The sequence below is a fragment of the Bacillus rossius genome, chromosome 8, assembly GCF_032445375.1.
Source record: "Bacillus rossius redtenbacheri isolate Brsri chromosome 8, Brsri_v3, whole genome shotgun sequence".
NCBI lineage: Eukaryota > Metazoa > Arthropoda > Insecta > Phasmatodea > Bacillidae > Bacillus > Bacillus rossius.
This window is the reverse complement of record NC_086336.1, coordinates 414,089-439,584: the sequence shown is the minus strand read 5'-3', so window position 1 is coordinate 439,584 and position 25,496 is coordinate 414,089. Positions and strand designations below refer to the sequence as shown.

Here is a 25,496-nt window from a genome sequence, read left to right as displayed (position 1 = left end):
TGTAAGTATTGTTAATTATAGTCATATTTGACAAACAATGAAGGTACACTTCTACAAGCATTGTTCCACGTGCCGCGCAGGAACGACTGACCCTCGCGGGTGAAGAGTCCCGCCGGACCCGGGCCGAGCTCCCTTCACCCCCGAGGGGACACGAGGCAACACTCCAGGCCTGCTTCGTCACGTGTTCTCAGCCGGTTCAAAACACCACAAATATTTCTGACACTTTCAACAGGCTTTTTTTTTCATGAAAAGACTATGTTCTATGTGTCTGTGGCAAATACGTGTTTAAGTGAACTCTCACTGTGTTTGTAATGTAATCCTCGACACATGCAGGGCTCTGTTCCCCCGGTGATCGCAGGCCTAGTTGTACATGCAGCACTTGGATCATCCCGAGGGTTTCCGGCGGTGCACATACCTCGGCCTCATTCACGCAGAAGATGTCACACAGGCTCAGAAGTCGAGGATCTGGGTTCGCCAGCGCGGGGGCTGCGTTCACTATGGTCACTCCTGGAAACACAGTCAAACAAGCAAGCGTGTCAAATGTAAATACAAATACTACAGTATATTATGGGTCAGGTTTGCAAACCATGCAACTAGAACTAGAACATAAACACAACTGAGTAGAGAAACAGAACGTACCCAGTATGTTACGACACATTTAGACATTTGCTGAGGAAGAGATCATGGTGTTACAGGGTTTGAATAAGTACACACAAATTGTGTTAAACTTGTTGCTATTTACTGTTCGTGAGCTTTGACTGATTGTTTAGACATATGGTGAAAAACATTTTGCAGCACTGTATTTATGTGTTAGTAATTAGGTATAAACATTCTCTATAACATCAGCACAGTTGCTTATACATTAAGTTAAGTCACCACCAGAAAAGTACAACTACAAATGAACATTTCTTTCTTGGTGTAGCTTCTGATGTTTCACGTTTATCATATGAACACAGAATATATGGAATAAATGGAATAAATTGAATAAATTTATTATAAAAATTTGTCCTCATCCCAATAAAAATAAACTTGGTTATAAAAAAAACTAACTTTTAGTAACCTTCAATAAACATTAAATATTTGATCTTAAACAGTTTTAAAGTCCTCTGCTTCACGTAAAGAAAGCGGAATTATAAGTCAAAATATAATTAACACCACATTCATGAATCCCATATACGTAGTTGAAAATAGGGTACTTTGAATGAGTATTTGAACTTTGAATTTTGCATTTTTAATTTCTGCATAGCTTGCAAACTCAGTTTTAAGGTGGAATCCATTCTTGTCATATTAGCATTTCTAGAAACAAGCAGTACTTGTTATTTTATTTTACATTAGTACTATTTATTATCCAATGTCTATGAAACAAGTCTTTCTTATTCTCCAACCATGAGCTGTTAGAAATAATTATGTAAAGATTAATCAATTGTTGCTTGCGCAGGAATTTTTACTATAAACTGAAATTCATTTTCAAACAGGTTGACAAAGAAACCATAATTTGTGTTAACAGTATATGACAGGCAGGCTTAAGCGAATATGGTGTTTTTCATTCAAAATGTAAAATAAAATGGATTCATCTGCATTGTTAACTTGATCTACATTAAGTTCTTTTTAATAAAGTCTTCAAACCGTTTTGCTTTTTCCAGTGATTGTAAGTTGACTTTCATCCTCTTATCTAACTTGCAGAGCAAAGTGCCAAGATGTGACCTTCTCCAAACACACGAAGACAAACACGGCCAAAGGTCGGATAAATAATTCCAAGGCACAAAATTGTCAACCACATTGTCTTCGTTATCATGAGTGGAGGCGGAATGAGTTGCCAGTTCAATTAAAAAGTAACGCGGTAAGCTCTGAGGTCAGACGTTACAAGATATTCAGTTCAGAGTTGCAACCAAAAAATACAGAGCAACGGCCATTTGAAATACTAAAAACGTTGCTGTCTCTAAGGTGTAACACAAGAGCGCACCCTTGCAGTGCTGCCTGAGCCGCAGCGCGTGCACGGTGGTCTCGACGGGGGTCTCCAGCTGACACACCACCACCGCGGCGGCCTGCACCACCCCCCGGGCCGCGTCCACGTCCGAGGGGCTCAGCTCCTCGTTAGCCCCGGCCGCAATCACGATCTGGTTCTCCCCTGACCAACACAACACGCGGATAGCCACGGTCCCCGTGCTATACAGATTTTGAAACATCCATACAACCTGAAATAAGACAGCAAGATTCTGACTCTCCCTTTTAATAACAATAACTGGTTACACAGTCCAATCAACCAAGCACAAACTAGCCTGTGATTGGCCGATGCGATAGCCTCAGCCAATTACGAAGCAGACCGATCCCAGCAAAGAGATATAAAGGCATGAAAGCCAGACAGAGCCTTGGTAACTGTTCACTGCTAACATCCTGAAGATGGTGACTACAAGGTGCACCGAAACGTCCGTGATGAACGTCAGACGCGGCTCAAGCCCGTAAGAGTACATACAGCCTGCTACTACATGACTACCTGATAAAAACACAGTTCATCGCAAGTACTACAATACTGTACACGGTACATTAGTCCAATATTTGAAACAAAACTCAAAACTCATATTGCACAGTACTGTCCAGATTCCTCGTGATAGTCAAACACACTGCAGCACGAGGGTGCCAACTGCCAGTCAGTTCGCACATGGGGTGTTGTAAGTCCTGCAGTTGGTAGCAGGTCAGGAGAGAGAGACGACAGTAGCAAGTGGATGCCAGTTGATGTCTGTACAAACGTACATAACTAAACAAAATACGGCACAGTCGAGTGACCAGGTGAGACATTTGATTTTCTAGCATTCCAGTGAAAAATGGCAGACACAAATAAACAGAATGGATTATATTTATAGGAAATGTTAGTGAAAATCGGTAGAAGTTCAAGTAAAAACTTGACATATACATTTTGTCATCAAGGAAGTCCCATCAATGTTGGAAATGAAAGCTGCAATAGTACTTCTTAACCTTATCGGAGAAGAAGCAATGGAGATCTTCAACACTTTTAACCTAATTGATGATGCTTACAAACAATTTAAGGCATTTGAAACATATGAAAGTGCAAGAATAAACGTGCCATAACAGCAATTTATAAAAGACCTGAAGACGTCAGTGCACAGACGTGAGTTTTAGCACCTGCAGTCTGAAGAAACACAAGTCATGGGAGGGGTGTGGCAGTAGCAGTTGCTCTGGTGCTGCATCAAGCCAAGCGGAACAGACGGTCAAATACACTCCACACTCCACAGTTAAGTAAACCACGCTTGAAGTGCAAACAGTGCAGCCTTCTGCATGAGAGAGAGAAATGCCCTGCATACAAAAACACCGTTTCAAGTGCAGAAAACTGAGTGTCTGAGTCGAGGAGCATAGAAGATGTGCAAAATACAAAAGTAGACAGTAGAAAGTAAAAGTGATAAGGACGAATGAAGTTGTTTAACTTAAAGAAATAAAGGTCAAATTTAAACTAGACTCGGGCTCTGAGGTAACATCATTCCTGAAAACATTTTCAAAAAAAGATCAAACACCAGTTCAAGTTAAGAGATACCAATGAAGCACAGAGTTCTGTGACGGATTCAGAGTTATATCCACGGAGGTTGCTGAATTAACCTACGATGTGGAACTGACATGCAGTGCAATATCTGGATTTTAGTTTTGAAATATTTTCACGGACGCAGATGTCTATTCCGTGGAAGGAGTAAGTCAGAAAGTTATCACAGCACAATGAACACAGTGAGCTGAGACAAGAACAGTAAACACAGACAAACAACAGTTTAGGGCAATACACATCTGCATTTCAGAATAACTGCTGCAGACAGCACGTTTATATTGGGATCGGAGGTACGTACTTGACTCAACACACTGGAACAGAAGACCACAGATAGTTAAATAAGAAAGGACAACGTGGGTACCTTGGTTGACGTGTATAAGGATGCATTGCAGAATGGCATTAACCAGCTCATCTCACGTGGCTCTCGAAGCCTCACAGAGACCGAGAAGAGATGAGCTCACAGGTGAATATCTCCATAGGCATAGGGCTACATCACGGCCTGACTCAAGTCTCGCTGGATTCGCAAGCCCTCCCATGCGATACCTCGAACCATGACACGCCATTAGTTATTATTACATTATCTTTCATTGGTCAGAATGTGTCCAGCCTGACCTCACTTCATAAATTATGTTGGTAAATAAAAAAAAAATACATGAAAAAATATAACACATTTACCTATGTTGAATTAACTAACCTGGGGAAATAGATAAGTAAAGGTACAACAACAGAGTGTTTCTTACCATCATCAGATACGGTTATCTGTGCCATTCCTGTATGACTTGTGTTCGAGAAGCTTACGTGATCCGTGTTCACACCAGCTTCTTGCAGCTTCGCAAGAAAGTCCTTCCCAAAGGAATCATTGCCTAACTGGAATCAAGAAATCAAACTTAAGCACAGTTTCAACAAACACAATATTTTACACCTTTTAATATACAATGTATGCTAAATTGCATAAATGTTATCGTAAAAAAAGTGTCGTAAACTTAAATCATGCAAAGTCACTATCAATCACTGCACACCTGATGCCTCTACAAGTTTTGACAAAAAAGTAAGAAAAAAAAATGTATTTCTTCTAAATATATCATGTATGTGTTATATCATTTCAAATTACTTGGAGGGAAAAGAGTCATTTGGTAACTGCAGGCCCTGCCCCACCCAACATCAAGTACAACCGCAGCAGAGAAGCAGAATCTACAACTCAAAGGCATAGTGCCCTAGTTTAAAAGTGTATATTTTACAGTTAATTTGCAATGTTTTTGAATTTGTTATTGGATATGTATGAGCAATTGATTTCTAAACAGCATTGAATTTAATAACAAAATTTAGATAGTATTTAAAAGTGGTTCGGTTTTGATTATTCTGTATGGATGTTGTACTAAAATGGTAGCTTGCGTGTTGGTATAAGTTGTTTGAGCAGTTTTACAGTCTCGAGAGATGTACAGTAGAATTCATATACAACGACTTCGCTTGTAACGACTAACCACGACGATAATGTTTACTCAAGTTAGGTTTCATAGTTAGGTACTGAGAAAATAAACCGTTTAGTGCGACTTAGTTTTAAGTGACCAACTGCTTATAAACGACCATTAATTATGAATATTATATTACGTCCGGTTAAAACGACGCACAATGTTTTGTTTACACAACCTACCAATACCTCGGCGCCCCAACTTCACCCCGCCCCCTTTATTGGCGCGTGAATCACAGTTAGTGTTTGTCACTTGTTATGACAAGTTCTTAAAGCTCGACAAAATGAGTTCTATGAAGCGAAAGTGTTTTACAATTGAAGAAAAAAGTGCAATATTACACCGATTAGAAGCCAGTGAATCAAATGCAACCCTCGCAAAGGAGTTTGGCGTATCTCATTCTACAATATCAACAATAAAGAAGAATAAAGATAAGATCAAGCCGCTGTTTAGTGCCAATGTTTTAAAAGGCAAACATGTAAGGACTTCTACTCATGAGCCGGTGGATAAGGCATTGTTACAGTGGTTCAAGCTTCAGCGCGACCGGGGAATACCCGTGAATGGACCTCTGCTACAAGAGAAAGCCAACTTTTTTGCTAGACAGTTAGACTTGCAAAATTTCACATGCTCCATGAGTTGGATAAACCGTTTCAAAGTAAGACACACATCGTCAGTGGTAAGATTGCTGGCGAGTCTTTATCAGTTCAACAAGGTGATGTAGTCGATTGGTTAGAAAAGGTTTGGCCTACTCTACGTGCGCAATTTAGAGATGATGAAATTTTTAATGCGGATGAGACCGGGCTGTTTTATAAATTAACCCCAGACAAGACTTTGAAATTTAAAGGTGAAAAATGTACAGGAGGAAAATTATCAAAGGAGAGAATTACTGTAATGGTGGCAGCCAACATGAGTGGCACTGTTAAAAAAAAAAACTTCTCGTAATCGGAAAATCTCAACGTCCCAGATGTTTTAAAAATGTACGGCATTTGCCAGTGGATTATGAGCGCAACCGAAGAGCCTGGATGACCGCTGACATTTTTAACAAATGGGTATGCGCATGGGATCGTGAAATTACAAAAAAAGAACAAGAAAATCCTGCTGTTAGTTGACAACTGTCCTGCACATCCGTAAAAACCTTGTCCTGAAAATGATCCAGTTACTAGACAGCCGCGGAAGCAGTAGTGTTTAGTACCCAAAGATCACTGTTCTTGATGCTATTCTAATGATTCAAGATGCCTGGACCCAACTCAAGCAAGGGACAATCTTTAACTGTTACAAACACGCTGGTTTTATCCGAAGCAATGTAGACTGTAGCATAACTTCGAACGCAGATGATTTTAACGAAGGAGACGACGTACCGCTGAGCACTTGGGCGAGGGCTATTGATAAGCATCAGTTACCCATAACAAACGAGGACTTTGAACAATACGCGTGTGTCAACGATGCTGTCGCCAATTGTGAAGAACCGTCTGATGAAAACACTGTGGAAAATATCATCGCCAACGACGCGAATGGCAACTCACAAGTAGTTACGGGAGAGACAACCTAGGTCAGGGTCAGCTACCAATAAAATTTGTTTCTAATTTAGAATTTTTTTATAATATGAGTGTCGGCATTGGCACATTGCAACTGCCCTAATAACCTAGAGCCCTGGCTTGTACCCGCTACAAATGATGTTGGTGAATTTTACGGGATGTATTATATTTTGCCATCATCAGAAAATTAGAGAGACAGTAACTAATAAAATGAACTAAGTGTAATCATGTGTGCTGCAATTGTTCTGGACTATACGGGATCTTCAAAGACAATGCAACAAATTTTTCTTTTAAAACAACTTGACACAAACCAATACTAAAAAAAGTAACATCAGAATTTCAGGAAAACATTTTTATTGCATATCAACAGTATCAAATCTTTCAGTGTGTTATGAATTGTTACTATTCCGAGTTGCCTGGCCGTGCCAACTTGGAATGTGACTCTCTAACTATTGAAATCAAATATGTTTTCTTCTGAATCTACAACACTATGTTATTCTCCTACGCTGTATTAGAATAGAAGCAATTTTTGTCTGTAAATGATAACATTTTCTACTTTTTTTTTTGTCAACACAGATGGGTGTCTTGTGGATGCAAAGCTTAATATTCACATCTTCTGCACATATTGGTATTATTCTGAAAGTATGCTCTTGCGATTTAATATTATTTACAATGTTTTTGAAATAGTATAGCTACTAATAAAAATTTACACTATTTCTTACCAATTTTTTTGTATTTAGTATTTTAATTTTGTGTTATTACATATAAAATTGTGAAGTATTTATGTCAATTTTTTTTATTTAAATGTGTTGCTAAATAATAAAAATTTTCTACTGGAATGTGTTCTGACTCTACGAATCAAAAGCTTTTGCTCTTGTATCCATGTCAGTCTTTTGAATATCAATACTACAGACTGGCTATACCAACATTTCAATTTTGTAAGTGAATGTAGAGTTTATAATAGTGTGATTTATATTGATTTTATGTATTACCTAGAGACGAGTGTGAATCTGTGTAATAGTTGCACAATTATTTGAATATTTAAATGAATTAATGGTGTATTACATATTATTTCAAACAAAGGTTTGTGTGTACATGGGTCATGTGAAAACAAGCAAGTGAGTTTTACTGTACTTTTCTATAATTCTTCTTTATTTAGTTTGCACTGCCAATGGTTGCATGATCTCCTCACGAAGACTACGTTTTCTGATAGAGCTGTTTTTTTCCTATCGGAAATGTTTTTGGAGACGTGAGTGCTCACAACTTATTGGAAGGTGTGTTTGGTTGGTTGGACACATTTAACACATTTAATTTTGTAACTACACTGGCATGTAGAAAACTCCCCAGTCTTAAGGAAATAAAAATCAAAGAAAGTTGTGAGATATCATATGCTAAAAACAATAAAATATTAATGACAAATTATTAACACCACAGTACAAAATTAAATAGGGATTTTCAATATTTTTATATAATTTTTTTATTTTTAACGATTTTCACCCCACAAACAACAGGACTACATCACCCTCCCCAGTTTATAGAATTAAGTGAGAAATGAAAAACAACCCTTTATGGGGTAATCATGCAACATTATTAGCCAACTCAAAATTACCAATTTCTAAAATTTTTTCTTTGAAAAAGCTACAAATTTTAACTTTTATCATCATTGCATTACTATTACATTTATAGAGTACCTCCAAACTGAATACTTTCACTTATGTACTACAGACTCTGAAAATAATACTACGAACAAGCAGGAGGCTCTAATAAACCAACTTCTGGAAGAAGTTAGTTCGCTCCGAGAAATCATTAATGTGCTGCAATCAGAACTGAAATCCTTGTCACTCAAACAAAAAGACACTGTAACAACGAGTCTTAATGCTGGAAGCACATGGACGCAAGTGGTACAAAAACATAAGTCAGGAAAATCAACTTCACCTCGTGACTTTTCCATTCCTGTATATAACAAGTTTGATGTTCTGAAAGAAAGGAAAGGTGAGGCCGTTGAACATGTAAACACAAGAAAGAAGCAAAGAAAGTCCGGTAGCACAGTAATTCTTGCCGACAGCCATGGAAGAGGGATTGCAGGAGAGTTGTGTACTTCAATGCCAGAGAAGTGAGTATTAGGGATGGTGAAGCCAGGCGCAAGGTTGCAAACTATCTTGGGTGATAGTGAAAATGTAAGTAAAAACCTCGGACCTAAGGACTGAGTTGTCATCATTGGTGGGTGCAATGACGTTTCAATAAATGAAGGTGATGTAGCGATAAAGGTACTTAAGCAAAAACTAAAATCATTTAAGGAAACAAATGTGATTGTTACAGAACTACCCCTTAGGCATGACCTGGCATCTTGGTCATGTGTTAATGTAGCTGTCAAGGAAACAAATCGTAGGATTAACAAAGTTTGTAGTATGTTTAGAAATGTTAAAGTTGTAGAAACTGATAATTTGGACAGGAAATTGTTTACAACACATGGAATGCACTTAAATCGTGAAGGCAAACAGAAGCTGACCAGTCTAATCTATAGTGCAATTAACACGATGTCACATGGGGATAAAATCTCCAAGGCTATACCTTTGGGCTTTATTACACAGGAAAACTATAAAAGGGAACCGACCTAATTAACAATAATACTTCCAATGAGGTTCGGTTCTTAAACACAATCAGTTGTAATGCTAATATAAATATAACTAATTATGTATTTCCAAATGACATTAGTACTTATGTAAAGCCTTGTGAGTTAAGAACTCAAACTAAAGATAATGCTCTCAATAAACAAAACAAATTCCAGGCATCAAAAAGGCCTACACTTACTGTATTGCATCAGAATATTCAGTCACTACGTAACAAACTCATTGAACTCAAAGTATTGGTAAACACTACTCTGTCAACAATTGAAACCACTATTCCAAATATTATATGTCTTACTGAACATTGGTTGCATAATGATGAAATTAGATTATACCCTATATCAAATTATATTCTGTTATCAAATTATAGTAGATCTAAACAAACTCATGGAGGTAGTTGTATCTACATTCATAGAGATCTGTTAGAATTCACAGAGAGTAGGCAGGATCTGGTCTTGTTAAGTAAGGAAAAATTAATTGAATGCTCTGCTGTCGAAACCAATCGGGCATATGCCAGATGTATTATATTGTGTATAACTTATACAGGCCACCTGATGGAGACATTGATATATTTCTTAAACAATTTGATAAAATAATAAAAAAAGCTTGGAACACTGGAAAAAACTCGATAATTATTTGTGGTGACCTAAACATTGATTTTTTAAAAGAAACTAATACCAAAAGAAAATTAATGAATATACTTAATTCTTATAACCTACTTAACATAATCAATGAACATACTAGAATTACTAAACAAACCAGTTCTGCAATTGACTATATTATTACCAACCTTGACTATAAAGACTATACAAGTAATGTCATTGATTATGGACTTTCAGATCATATGGCTCAGGTAATTAGAGTGCAATCAGCACATTTACGTGATAGAAAATTTAACTATTTAAAATACAGATGCATTAATAAACATAGTAAAAAAACATTCTTAGATATTTTAGGTAAAGAAACTTGGCCAAATATTGATGAAATGACAACCATTGAACAAAAATTTAAATTACTGATTGATAAATTGATAAACATTACTAATGCATCGTTTCCAATAAGACAAGTTAGGACTGACCAAAAACCTAAACCATGGTTAACCAAGGGAATAATTACATCAAGTGTAAAGCTAAAAAACTTATATTATCTTAGTAAAACAGACTGTCACAACACCAAATTTCAGCAATACTTTAAGAATTATAAAAAAATTTACAAAAATGTTTTAAGACTGGCAAAGAGAAAGAATATACAAAACAGGATCACTCAAAGTGATAATAAAATAAAAACCACATGGAAAATAATTAATTCTGAACTAAGCAGGGGCACTAAAATCGAAAAAGAAGTAAATAATCTGGAAATAAATGGTAAAATAAATCATGACAGTGACCAGATTGCTTTAGAATTCAACAGGTTTTTTACTGATGTTGCTGATTCATTAAACTCTACAAAAAACAGTCAAATAACAAATGCTATTGAAAACCTGAAAATTAACTGCCCATTTAACAATAAATCAATTTACCTATACCCAACATCATTTAAGGAAATATTAAAAGTAATCAATAAATTAAAAAGCTCAAATTTGACAGATGTCTGTGGCATATCTAACAAAATAATAAAACTTGCTGGACATCACATTGCTAAGCCGTTATCACTATTAATTAATGAGGTTTTTATGGAAGGTATTGTACCAGATTGTTTAAAAAAAGCAAAAATACTACCTGTCTATAAAAAGGGAAATACACTAGAGGCAGCAAACTATAGGCCCATTAGCTTATTACCAATTGTTGCCAAAATTTTCTAAAAAATGCTCTATAATAGACTATCATCCTTCTTCACGGACTGTAAAATTCTGAACAGTAATCAATACGGCTTCCAAAAACACAAATCGACAATAAATGCTATACATAATTTTACTAGTAAAGCTCTCGAAATCTTGGATAGTGGCAACACAGCACTAGGCATTTTTTGTGATTTGTCTAAAGCTTTTGATCTTGTTAATCATGAAATATTACTTGAAAAACTTAATCATTACAGTATCCGAGGCAAAGCACTTGAGCTAATGTATTAATATTTGCACAACCGCAAACAGAGAGTGGAAATAAAATCAAACAATAACATAGTGTTCTCAGACTGGAAAGTCATTAAACATGGAGTCCCTCAAGGTAGTAACCTAGGACCTCTATTGTTCTTAGTGTATATTAATGACCTCCCTTTAAATATCCCACAAGCCAGCACAGTGCTATTTGCTGATGACACCTCAATACTAGTGAAAGGTAAAAATGTAGACAACATCGTGTCTAAAGCAAATTTAATCCTTGGCCATCTAAATCACTGGTTGGAAGCAAATAAACTTGTACTAAATACCTCTAAAACAAATTGTATAAATTTTAGGAACAGACATAATCCAGTAGAAGAAAAGTTTGAATTAAAGTTTAACAGTAATATCATAACTAGAACATCAAATGTTAAATTCCTTGGTGTGAACTTAGATGAACAGCTAAAGTATAAAGACCTGTCGCTAGCAGACTAAGTGTATCCTGCTATGTACTAAGAAGACTGGCAGACATAGTTAGTATTGAAACATTAAAAACTGTCTACTACGCTCACTTCCACTCTATAATGACATACAATATAGAAACCTGGGGAAACTCTGTGGGAATTGAAACAATTCTAAAATTACAAAAAAGAGCTATTCGTATAATGACACATGACAAAATGTCAGCTCACTGTAAACAAAAATTCAGAAAACTTAAAATCTTAACAGTCATAAACGAGTATATACTAAGAATACTATTATTCATACATAAGGAGAAACGCTATTTACAAAAAAATCAAGATATCCATTTATACAACACAAGAAACTCCAATAAATTGAGAATAACAGGTCATAATACCAGTCAGTATGAAAAGGGCACAAATTACATAGGCATAAAAATTTACAACTTATTGCCACAAAATGTCACAAATATAACCGATTTACCTATATTCAAAAGAACACTCAAAAAAGTTCTGTTAGAACATCCTTCCTACTCTCTGATAGAATTCTTTGACCTAATAACAGATAATAAAACTAAACTCTGGTAAATTTTATTTAAATACATCAGAAAACGAGAAATATATTGAGTTTTGTAAATTAACTCTTCACTCTGAGGTTTAGACTTCAGTTTATACAATTTCTTGTGTACCCATGTTCTTTTTATGTACCCATGTTTTTTTTTTAATCTCTTTCTTACGTTTGAAATGTAAAAAGTACTGTGTAATATATTTTTTTTTGTGGTTGTACAGTTTGTTTGTATATATGTATATATTTGTATTAACTGACTTGTTCTATATCCCGGAGTCCTTACCTCCATATGGGATCTACAGAACAAAAGGTAAATATATAGGGTAACGGTATATGCGAAAAAAAATGCTAAAAATCCGAAAATACTTTCATTCTATGCTCTTTCACTTCCTCTTTTCAAATCAACCGGCGGAGATAAGAAATTCCAAATACTTTAGGAGATATGGAATTTTTTAATTTTCATCACAATACCTGTGAATTCAGGCGGCCACCATTGTTTCTTGTTTACGAGACGAGTATGATTTTTTTTTTCCGCGACGTAGGTGAACGACTACATTGTTGCTTGTTTAGGAGTACTATCTATTAAAATCTGAAAATATTATTATTATAGTTATGTTATGTTAGGTTAGCTACATTAAAACACTTTAAAACACTATGGACGGTTAGTTAGGTTAGTATAGCTACATTAAAATAAACAGAGAAATATAAATATTAATAAATTAACCCGAGGTTGGCCGAAGGTAAATTGTTCGGGTGTAATCGGGAATGGCGAACTTTATGTGCATCTTGATTTACCGTTCGTGAATGCCTAATTAATTAAAATGGTCGATTAGGTCAGGTCAGTTACATTATAAATACTTTCAAACTAAGCAGACATTAAAAATAATATTAATTAATTTTAATGGTTGTTTAGTTTTAAAGTATTTATAATGTAGCTGACCTGACCTAACAAACCGGGACAAAGGATGAACGGTAGGAACTCACGTAATTTTTTTACTTATTACTTGCGCAACAAATAAAACATTAAAATTTGAAACGTTAAAAACTCACCTACGTTAGAGGCGGCTACAATTCCTTTGCCATTAGTAGAAAATGATGTAGTCGTTCTACCTACGTCGCGAAAATAAAAAAATCATAAACGTAAACAAGCAACAATGGTCGGTATTGTGATGGAAAATAAAAATTCGATATCTCCTAAAGTATTTGGAATTTCTTATCTCCGCCGGGTTTATTGAAAAGAGGAAGTGAAAGAGCATAGAATAAAAGTATTTTCTGATTTTTAGCATTTTTTTTCGCATATACCTCGACTCTACATACATATTTACCGAACAAAAATTGAATAAATAAATAAATATATTAATAACCACTGCTATTACATTAAGTCTCAAATACAAGAATACCTACAAGAATCGATAGAAGTAAAATTACTGACCAGCTATTCCTAATGAATTTGTAAGCCTTGAAAATTGTGTTAATGTATATGTTTTCCTACTTGGTATCTTTCAAAAAATACTGCCAATAGAAATCAACTTAACCTAATAAGTGGCCTATAACCTACCTGTACCTATAGGTAATTTGTTACATTATATATATAATGTAACAAATTATATATATATATATATATATATATATATTATACTATACTGCTGCTAAACTTCTTCGGTGTGTTCTTACTGCTGGTGCCAGTACCATTAATAGTACTCGTTTATTTATATATAGACCCTTTTGTTGTGTGTGTGTTGTCGGGACGATATACACTGGCTGTCACTATTTTTCAAAATATATATATAGACATATATATATGTGTCAATGGTACTGTTATGCTCTTGTACTCTGACCCTTAGAAACATGCAAAAAAAAATGTTATTTATCATAAAACACACACTCTTGGACACAGGTAGCTAGGTAACATATATCAACACATAGGGATAGAATTCAGGTTTTTATTAATAATAAAAATTGCTATTCATCAGGGACAACTAACATATGTGTAGAGATAAAAATCAATATTAATATAATTAGATAAAAAAAATCACAGAAAAACAATCCTAACGATACTGAACATGACTCGTGGATATGCGCTTATGTAAATTAAAACATCAGGAAAATACGTAGCACACATGAATCGTTCACAAAAGTTCGTTAGTGTATGTTCAGAAAATAAATCAAATGATGTTTTTACGGACGCATTCTTACATACCAGAAAATGTTTGAAATCATAGCACAATTAATAATTAGTATGATTACTGTTTATGTTTATATTTGGGTTCGTATTTGCCTTGGCTTAACTCAGTTTATATGGTAGAGACACGAAACTTGTACTCCCATTTCACCTCTGGGTATCACAAAATAAAATAATAATTTAAATCTTGGAACTAATAATTCATGACGTAGTTCAGGATAATTGACACCTTTTACGTGAAAACTAATCAGTTTGTAGTCAAATCGGAGTTATTTACGACGAAATTACATACAGCTGGGTATGTCTATGGGCGATACAAAATGCAAGATCTTTACTTACAGATTTTCACTCCTAATAACATATCCGTCAGAATATGCCCTTATAATCTTACACATTATTTATTTATACGTCGTTTAAGCTCATCCTGAGTGTCGGATGGCATAATCTAGCTAGCTATATTTCAAATTTAAAATAGGCCTCGCGCCTTTGCGTCGGCATCAGACGCCTTCATACAACCAACCTCTTAATTAATACGTTCTAGACGCCTCACATCTAAAACACGGCCTCTCATTGGCCGAAACCAAAATCGGTTAGCGTAATTTACAATATAAATACCGTAAATAACACTTATTAATACAATTGAAAACACAAAAATGCGGTAAATTTAAAACGAAAATTTCCAACAATGAAAATTTCTTTAAGTAATACCCCGAATAAAATCATCGTTTATTCGTTAAGTTCATTAGTCCTTAGAGGGGTATACTCAATTGACTGTCCATATAAGTCCATTTCAGGTCATAGAGCATAGCTCTCGTAGATATACATAATTAATAAAAAATATATTTAAATAACTTTTGCGGGCGAACAATATACAAATTAAATAATAAAATTTCATAATAATAATAATAACAATCAAAATAATAAGACTTTATAAATAATAGTATCATTAAAATAAGTCATAACTTTCTGTGCATTATGAAAATAGTAACAGCACAGAATTGCCGCCCTTGTCAATCATATTGAACTGCAATCGTTGACCTGTTCAAAACAGTACAATGTGATTGGCAGTTTACCGTCTCTCTCGCACTGTGTACAACGAATAGCCTTGTCGCCTAGCGGCGCGCGCACCACACATAAAAAAAAAAAACTTGGAGCGACTGAGTTTCTTCTTCTCCTCCTTTTTATTTTTCTATCGTCCTTTCGACCGTTACACCAGACAATTCGCGCAATTTTAATCACTTTGCATCGGGTCGTCGCCGCTAGCAGACCTGCGCTCGAATGGTCCACGGGTTTTCCCGCGCAAAATCTCTGCTGGACCTGCTGCAGCTCTCCGACGGCGTCTACTCCCTTGAGCCGCTCCTGTTGAGAGGGACGTGGGAGGACATACTTACTGTAAGTAGCAATCTCATATGGCTGTAACGGGTGTATGTACATGTGAGTCAACAATGTGACGTTCTCCAGGACACGTCACGGCAGTGGATCAATGTCCACCCGCGGTGCAAACGACATCCACGGCGGCGGCTGAGGAGGCATCGGGACAGCGCCCGACCTCAAAGCGGCCAACACCAACACCTGCTCCACACCTCACGTCGGCGGGATTGGCGTGTGGCGGCTCGCAGTACCGGACACCACGGCTCCTGGCTCCGCGGCGAACTGCGGCTGCAGCTGCCGCCCTACCCCACGAACACGTGAGAGGCGGCGTCGGGACGTCTGCGGTGCTGCTCGTGTCGGCGGAACCGCCACTTCTCACAAGGACGCACTCGTCGGGTCCCATCACTGATAGGTACACAGCCGTTGCGAACCGTATTGTGTACATTTTAACTAACAAGTGTCCCGGTCATTAAACAGTCTTAAAACTCTTCACTCATGTGTGAATCGTGCACTTGTAACGCACGAATGTCGGCAGGCTAAGACATCTTCTGTGCTTAACGTAGCCTATCCACAAGCCAGTTCAGTATAAACTAACTCTATTAAAATAAATAGTAATTAATCGGATCAAATAACATCAGATATTAAATAATAAGTATAGTAACTTAGGCTAACCATTCAATAACTTTCAAAGTGAAATTGTTACATCTTAACAATAGGTATCATTAGCTAGATAACATTCAAGCATAACTTTAACTAAACTGATTTTCATGTTAATGAAAGGGTTTGTGTACATCATTGTTAGGCATCCTTATGCCTTCAGGTTGTACCTGTTTTATTCTATGTACAATTTCATTATGCATCTCGTACATTTCCATAAGCATCATCTCACAATCTTTCATAACTTCATAATATCAACAATTGATAAAATTAATAATTCTCACTAACATCTCATATCATATACATAAAATCATATTTACAATATCACTTCAAGGAACATTTCATATATTACATCATTAAAAGCATTTGTTTATGTTAGCAAACAAATCAACAATAGTTTTGATTTCGTTTAAGTACACGCTTGGAAAGGGAACGCACATTGTTTCCTTCTCTTTTATCTCTCTTTTATCGCAGCTTATCGCTCGGCGAAGGTGGCCTCTTTTTTTTTTCTTTTATTTTACTCGAGTGTCTGGTGAACTTTTATTTCTACCATTTCTCGCAAGGTAGTATTTTTTTTTCTGTAATCAGCTGGGTTCTCATGTAACGCAAACAGCTGTTTGGAAAGTGTATAGCAGTCTCCCTCTCATCTCAACCATTAGTTTCGTTTTCAGGCATCCGATGCGGGCTTCGCAGGATCCTGACTGTGTATTCATATCATTCAGAAATTTCTCTGATAGGAATTGTTTCTTGTTAAAATCACTTGAGATTCATGATCTCGATGAAAAGGATAATTCTATCCTGACAAAGCCAAGTGAAACAAAAAAAAATGCTTTCATGATAGCTTGCAAATTTTTTATTTTTTCTTTTTTTTTTCTTTTCTGGCTGGCTCAATTTTGCAGTAACTTAGTACTTGTTTATAATACAGCCTGCTGACATTTATTGCAACAGTGTACTAAGTCCGCGACATAGTTGTTAGACATTGAGTTTTTCAGGTCTTCGAATGACATCATATTCGCCTACTCGACGATTACAAACATAAACAAACAAAATCTAAAGTGCCACGTTGAATGAAATTACAAGTCTTTTGTATAGTTTTTTTTTTTTTTTCACAATAAATAACACAAAGTCGCTCGTATATATCTTGTTATCATTTCATAAATATCATTATTTAAAATAACCAATCAAATTAATTTAAAGAAATAGCTTTCTAATACTGAGTGGATTTGTATGCGAAAGGAATGCATACTTTTCTACTCTGCATTCAGGGCAGAATGCAACCCTATGAGATCGTTTGCAAAGCCCTACTTCAATCATAGAATTCGTGTAAAACAAAAGTATTACATTTGCAAAAAAAAAGAATATTTTTTTTTTATCTTCTTCTGCAGCAGTGTTTGATAACAGAAAATGATAAATCTCGGCGATTCTTAATATTTTTCAGTGGTGTGTTGTGCTTCGGAAAAAATGGAGTAACCACATCAGTAATTCAAGGTAACCTTATCATTATTATTGTTATGCTAGTAGTTGCAAAGTGTTCATGTGCTTCTTAGATGCTTTGTAGAACAGTGCTCACCCATGTTTACACAGCTAGGCCATACTTCTCTCACACAAGTTAGTCGACAACACATAAGCTTGACATTTCTTTTTGCTAGTTAGTATGATAGTACTTACAGATAGGCGCATCTCATTACATAGATTCAGATATTACTGTTAGTGAACTTATACTCACACGAAGAATAATGCAGACCAACTGACAAACAATATTATACACATAATACACTATTAAATTCGAAGATTCATTACATCTGTGTGGGTGGCATTTCCCTTCACCTCACTACAGGCAATAATAAGCGGGAATTGCACTTCCGCATCGACGCGACGATAATGTACCAAGCGGGTATCACACTTCCGCTACACATTAGGTACCGGTCAGTGGTTGCAATACGCCTCACATGGCGTATCAAATTACACAGTAACCATTTAATACCTTTCACATTCATACTGGTCAGGTCCTGGCTCTGACCTAGACATTCCGATTGCGCTCAGCTGTTATAGTACCTATACTCGTACTATATAGGTGTTTCACTAGCTTGTGTCGAACTTGTTCACTGGGACACAGGTTTCTTGTAGGCTCTCAACTGCGAAATATTATACCGGCCTACTGGTCGGCCTGTAGATGGGTCTTCCAGAGCATAACAGTTCTCTTGAACTATGTCAGTTATGACATATGGTCCGTCGAAAAGCAAAAATAATTTCCTGGTGACATTCTCCCATACCTTGCTGACAGGAGATGTTTTCTTGAGCACAAGGTCGCCGATATTAAATTTAGACAATTTGGATGCTGGTTTCCTTCTTCTTCGTATATCAGCTTCTGCTGTGAGCTTCATTCTTACGAATGCTTCCACTTCTTCTCCTGTGGGTAGTCTTGTCCTTTCGGGCTCCTTGTCACAATGGGGTATAAATTCAGGGTTGATCGTACAGAGATCCTTAATAGTTTAACGTGCCAGTGTTGGCACGTCCACCTGGAGCTGGTGATCTGGCTCCTTCTTGACGATTCCACTGTCGGTTCCCTGCTGCTTCAGACACAGCAGCTTTGAATTCTGCTGCCAACTGATTTGCTGGTCCCTGGTTGTAGTACGTCGTCTGCTGAGATGTAGACGGTGCAGCAAATGGTGGTGGGAATGTTGTCATCTGTGTGTTCCGGTTGTACGAGAGGTGGCTGTTCTGGGCATGGCCGCCACTCGTCTCGTGAGTCCTGGGGGCATAGTGGTATGGCGGGCGGTAGTCCTCAGGTTTGCCGTTGTAGCGGGGCTCGTCGGTACGGCGGTACTTCTTGCAGTACTCCAGCTCGTCTTCTGACGATGCTCTCCGGCGGCGGTCTGCTGACTCCCTGGGTGGCCGTGACTCTGGCGAGAATGATCTTCGCTTGTTGTGTCGGTAGTCCCCCTGCCTCCGGCGGTGGTTTGCTTCGTCATCGCTGTGGTAATTCCTGGAGTTGGACCACCACGTCTTTCTCTTGTAATAGGGGGTCTTCCTGTAGCCTGTCTGGTATTGATCGTTCCGGCTAGGTCCTCCTCCTCTTGGCTGCCAGTTCATTGTGTTTACCGCTGCCTGTCTGAGCTCCTTGGGTTTTCCCTCGCGATTCTGCCAGTAGTTGTGGACTGGCTGTTGTCGGTGGGGCTGTGATATCCTCTCACTCTCCTCCTTGGTATTGGGTGCTCTGTCCATTTTCTCAAGTTTATCATAATTGAGAAGGCGCTCGCGGAACTCTGTCACATCACGGTACGGCAGGCCTGACAACTGCTTCTGATACTTGAGTGGAAGCTGCGTGAGGATGGCCGCGATGAATTCATCATCCGTCATGGGCTGATCCAAGTAGCGTGTCTTCTCAAACATTGCTGATAGATGCGCTTCCAAGGATGCACACTTCCTTGGGTCATACTTCTCCGTGTGAAGCTGTGCACGGAGGTGACTCTGTATTCGGATGTTCCAATACTGGTTGTGGAACAGGGACTGGAACTGGGCGTAACTATGCGTTGATGCACTCAGCATCTCCCACCAGTAAAATGCCGGTCCTTTCAGGGCGCTGTTGAGACACTTCAGTATCTCTGTATCTCTCAAATGAAAGGTTGAGGTGTATTCCTCAAATCTTTTCAGAAAACGGATGGGGTTCTCTGTAGCTCTGCCAGCAAACGTGGGCATAGCTTCTGCCCAATGCTTAGCTGGATGGTGCATGAGCGTGGCCGCATCAATGTTGGATGGGCTCAATACAGGGGTTTCTCTGGGCAGATCCATTTGAACGGTAGGATGATTGTGGATGGGTAGCAGTGGAATTGTGTACATCTCACTGGGGTACGGTTGCCTGTCTACTGGGGCAGTCGGTACAGTTGACACAGGGGCTGTGTGTGACGGTACATGAGCTTGGCGGTCAGCTGACTCACTCCTGGGACTGGGGTGTACACTAAGGTGCTCGATTCTATCTCGTAGTGTGGCAGTAGCCACCTCCATGTCCTCCAGTCTATGTTCGAGATGCTGGAGATGTCCTCGCACCTCCTCCCTAGCACTAGCTTGTCCCTGGTGTTCATTTGAGATCATGTTTCGTATGGATGTTACATGAGTCTCCAGACTGTCCACACGACTACTGTTCTGTGATACCTGCTCAGATATCTGCTGGACCTGTTCGTGTTGCTGGGCCAGCCTAACCTCAATGCTGTGTTCCAGGCTCTTTAATCCTGAGTTGGTCTGATCCCTCAGCGCTCCCAACTCAGTCGTAAGCCTCCCCATTTGAGTATTGTTCTGTTCTAATTTTGCATTTAGTTGAGTATTACTCTGCCGTAATAATTGCATGAGTGCTTCCAGTGTCACAGGTGATGTAGAAGTATTATCTGGCAATGGTGTGATGTTAGGGACAGTGGCCTCTCTTTCCTCCTGCTCCCCTGTTGCTGGTGACGTGGGCCGCCCTAACCTCTCAGTCACGGTGGTAGAGTGATCACTAGGTCCCTCCACACAAGTGTTCCCTGGTGAACCCCCTGCTGATGATGTCGCCGTGTCACTTCCTGAATTCCCTGTGTTATCGCAGTCTTCACACATACTGTCATGCCTACTCCTGAGCGAGTATGTGGGGTGGTTGTGTGCCATGTTATTATACTAGATTAGATACACTATGCAGGATCAAATGACAACTTGAAATAAGGTGTGACAACTCAGTGTCAACACACTCGGGCCCCACGTTTATGTGCGCCACTTTCTATACTATACTGCTGCTAAACTTCTTCGGTGTGTTCTTACTGCTGGTGCCAGTACCATTAATAGTACTCGTTTATTTATATATAGACCCTTTTGTTGTGTGTGTGTTGTCGGGACGATATACACTGGCTGTCACTATTTTTCAAAATATATATATAGACATATATATATGTGTCAATGGTACTGTTATGCTCTTGTACTCTGACCCTTAGAAACATGCAAAAAAAAATGTTATTTATCATAAAACACACACTCTTGGACACAGGTAGCTAGGTAACATATATCAACACATAGGGATAGAATTCAGGTTTTTATTAATAATAAAAATTGCTATTCATCAGGGACAACTAACATATGTGTAGAGATAAAAATCAATATTAATATAATTAGATAAAAAAAATCACAGAAAAACAATCCTAACGATACTGAACATGACTCGTGGATATGCGCTTATGTAAATTAAAACATCAGGAAAATACGTAGCACACATGAATCGTTCACAAAAGTTCGTTAGTGTATGTTCAGAAAATAAATCAAATGATGTTTTTACGGACGCATTCTTACATACCAGAAAATGTTTGAAATCATAGCACAATTAATAATTAGTATGATTACTGTTTATGTTTATATTTGGGTTCGTATTTGCCTTGGCTTAACTCAGTTTATATGGTAGAGACACGAAACTTGTACTCCCATTTCACCTCTGGGTATCACAAAATAAAATAATAATTTAAATCTTGGAACTAATAATTCATGACGTAGTTCAGGATAATTGACACCTTTTACGTGAAAACTAATCAGTTTGTAGTCAAATCGGAGTTATTTACGACGAAATTACATACAGCTGGGTATGTCTATGGGCGATACAAAATGCAAGATCTTTACTTACAGATTTTCACTCCTAATAACATATCCGTCAGAATATGCCCTTATAATCTTACACATTATTTATTTATACGTCGTTTAAGCTCATCCTGAGTGTCGGATGGCATAATCTAGCTAGCTATATTTTAAATTTAAAATAGGCCTCGCGCCTTTGCGTCGGCATCAGACGCCTTCATACAACCAACCTCTTAATTAATACGTTCTAGACGCCTCACATCTAAAACACGGCCTCTCATTGGCCGAAACCAAAATCGGTTAGCGTAATTTACAATATAAATACCGTAAATAACACTTATTAATACAATTGAAAACACAAAAATGTGGTAAATTTAAAACGAAAATTTCCAACAATGAAAATTTCTTTAAGTAATACCCCGAATAAAATCATCGTTTATTCGTTAAGTTCATTAGTCCTTAGAGGGGTATACTCAATTGACTGTCCATATAAGTCCATTTCAGGTCATAGAGCATAGCTCTCGTAGATATACATAATTAATAAAAAATATATTTAAATAACTTTTGCGGGCGAACAATATACAAATTAAATAATAAAATTTCATAATAATAATAATAACAATCAAAATAATAAGACTTTATAAATAATAGTATCATTAAAATAAGTCATAACTTTCTGTGCATTATGAAAATAGTAACAGCACAATATATATATATATATACATATATATATATATATATACATATATATATAATAAAATCATACTTGTATAGTTCAGCATAGCTAATAATGATATTATCATACAAGTGATATGATACCAATTATAACCATTTTATCATAAATAAATTCTTAGCTATCTCTATCAAAAATTAAAAATTTGTGAGACAACCACATGGAAAAATGTAGTGTATTCTGAAGTGAAGCAGGCAGGTCTAGTAATCACACAGGGTTAGAAGCTGTCTGCATCTCTAGGATCAGCTCTACCTTAGACAGCATGCAGGTTGCCGCTCCGAGCTTGGCCGCCGCCACGCACTGGTTCGCTCCTTTCCCTCCGAACCCCAGCACAAACTTGTTGCCATGAATGGTCTCGCCCGGCTTGGGGAGTCGTGGGGCGTACCTGCGGGCCCAAGGTTCTCGCTGCAGAGCATTCCTGCATGTCTCAGCTTTTCAACATTACATATATAAACTATTGGGAGAAAATTCCTGTGAGTAACTAAACAACATTTAACCTAAAATTGTCTAGTACACAAGGAAAGTCTGCAATGGGTAAATATGTTTCACTCATTGTAGGATTATTATTAATTTAAGGTTGGAATTTGTTAACTGACAATTAGCTTACTATACACACTGACCTACGTCAGATCCAGAAAGTATGTTTAAGCTACTTGTTATAATACAGATAAATATTTTAGTTCCTATTTTTCTACTGCATGTCAGTACGTTTTCAAATAATATTCTGTAAGTCACTTCAACAATTCGTTTCAAATCTTGTTTCTTTAACTTATTACTTGAAGGCAAAAAGCTAACACTCCGATGATATTTAAACCTTCCGCCGAAAGGTTTAGCCAATAATGGAAAGGTACTTACATTGATAGATCCATGTTACAGGAACCAATCACCACTACTTTAGAATTCATTTCATTCGTTACAAATGATTCTAACCGCCACAAGCACCCACTTCACAATTCACAACTCGTCTTGTCCTACGTTGCCTTGCAGCAACTAGAGGAAATCTGTAAACTACACAACCTAAGATACCGATATCGTTCGGGACAAAACTAAACATTTTTAATTTCATGCTGGATAGTTGGTAGCAACAAGCATGGATAAATATTTCGGTCTAGCAACTCACCATCCACTGAAGCTAGTGGCGGCTGCAAACTAACGGCGCTAGTAGTACCTCAGCCCAGTCCTAACAATATTTAATGTGAGTCTTGTATAAAGTAGGCATATTTTTAAATAATCTATTTCGTTTTATATATTGTGCTGCTATCTCTCCTCTACACTTACTTAAACTCTGTGAGAGTACTTATGTATTGATACTCTTCCACTCTCCTATGCTTATATTGGTTCGTTTGGGCGCCACTTTTATGTATGGATTCACCTTGTTAGCAAAAAAATAAATAAATAAAAGAAATATTACTCTAAATCTAATATTCAGGTTGGGTGAAAGACAAGGATAATAGGTTTACTGAATACACACATAATTTAATAATAATATAATAAAATATAGTTAACTGATAGTCTTTAATAAAATAATAATGTTAAAAATTCTGGTTGGCAAGTGGTATAAAATAATGTATTTAAAACAAACAAGAAATACGTTGCACACATGTGTCTCTAACAAGAGTTCATATAATTCAGTTCATAATGTCCGTTGTTCTCACACTCATAGATCGTAGAAGAATTGATAAAAATTATAGTTTATTATTACGAATATTTAATTCAGAAAAAAATACCTCGGCTTAGCTTTATTGTTGCATTGTTGGGTCGGTAGAGAAATAAGAGATTCCATTCTCATTTTACCTCTGGGTATGGACTGTGACGTATATATATGTAACGATTAATTAAATTATAATGTACCTATGTCTTTGAATGACGTTAATTAGTTCTCAATATTCACAATGTTTTAATTCGTAAATGGAATAATAGGACATTTAGCTTAGGAGATTATCTCTTACGACGGGAATTGGGATCAGTTTTTACTCACGTCATATATGCACTCCTAATTACATATCTTTCCAGATATGCCCTTCCAGTAACACCTATAATTATTATTACGTCGAATTAAAATAGCCTTACACTCGGATGACCTATTTTAGCTCGAAGATTGATGAATATCAAAAGGATTAATCCCCTGGCGATTTCAATACCGCCGCCACAATTTATTACATAACTCCCTTTCATTATGAAGTTCTAAAAACTATTAACTTTTGTAACTCGGCCTCCCATTGGCCGGAACAATAAAATCGTTAACGGAAATTTAAACATTAAAATAATTACCGACTTTCAACAAAACGTCTGAAGATACCAAAATATGTTAAAATTAAAATAATAATTTCCAACAATGAACACACTGTTATATAAATTACGTGGAAAATGTTTCTTATGCCGTTAAAGTCAATTATGCCCTAGAGGGATCAAGTCAATAGTCCCCTAGAGGCGTCTAGCCTATTGTTGCTCAAATGTCAGTTCGTGCTACGTCATAGAGTGTAGCGCATGTAGATAAGTCAAAATATAAATATAGAGCGTTCATAACGGGGAAATAAACCAATAACACTATATAATTCAAATGATATTTAAAATAATAATAAGTCACTTTCTGTGCGCGGAAACGATAGTCATGTAACGGCACATCAGTTATAGTTTATGATATTAATTTTTTTGGAAGCTTTTTATGTGTTCAATGCATAGCAATAACTTTTAACTTTGCTATAATTGTCAATTACAAATTGTGAGT

The 25,496-nt window shown here is 37.0% G+C and overlaps 1 protein-coding gene across 1 annotated transcript in view; it reads right to left on the bottom strand.

Annotated features, from left to right (window-relative positions):
* LOC134535420 (ribokinase-like) overlaps nt 1–23,816 on the bottom strand; it is a 34,129-nt gene extending 10,313 nt beyond the window's left edge. Inside the window, exons 1-5 of the mRNA XM_063374501.1 lie at nt 23,624–23,816; nt 23,021–23,153; nt 4,291–4,417; nt 1,964–2,128; nt 416–507 (exon numbers count right to left, since the gene is read on the bottom strand). Of these exons, the coding sequence (XP_063230571.1) occupies nt 416–507; nt 1,964–2,128; nt 4,291–4,417; nt 23,021–23,153; nt 23,624–23,673 (567 nt within the window). The 5' untranslated portion in view covers nt 23,674–23,816. The remainder of the gene's footprint in view (nt 1–415; nt 508–1,963; nt 2,129–4,290; nt 4,418–23,020; nt 23,154–23,623) is intronic.
* Between the last annotated feature and the right edge of the window lie 1,680 nt (nt 23,817–25,496).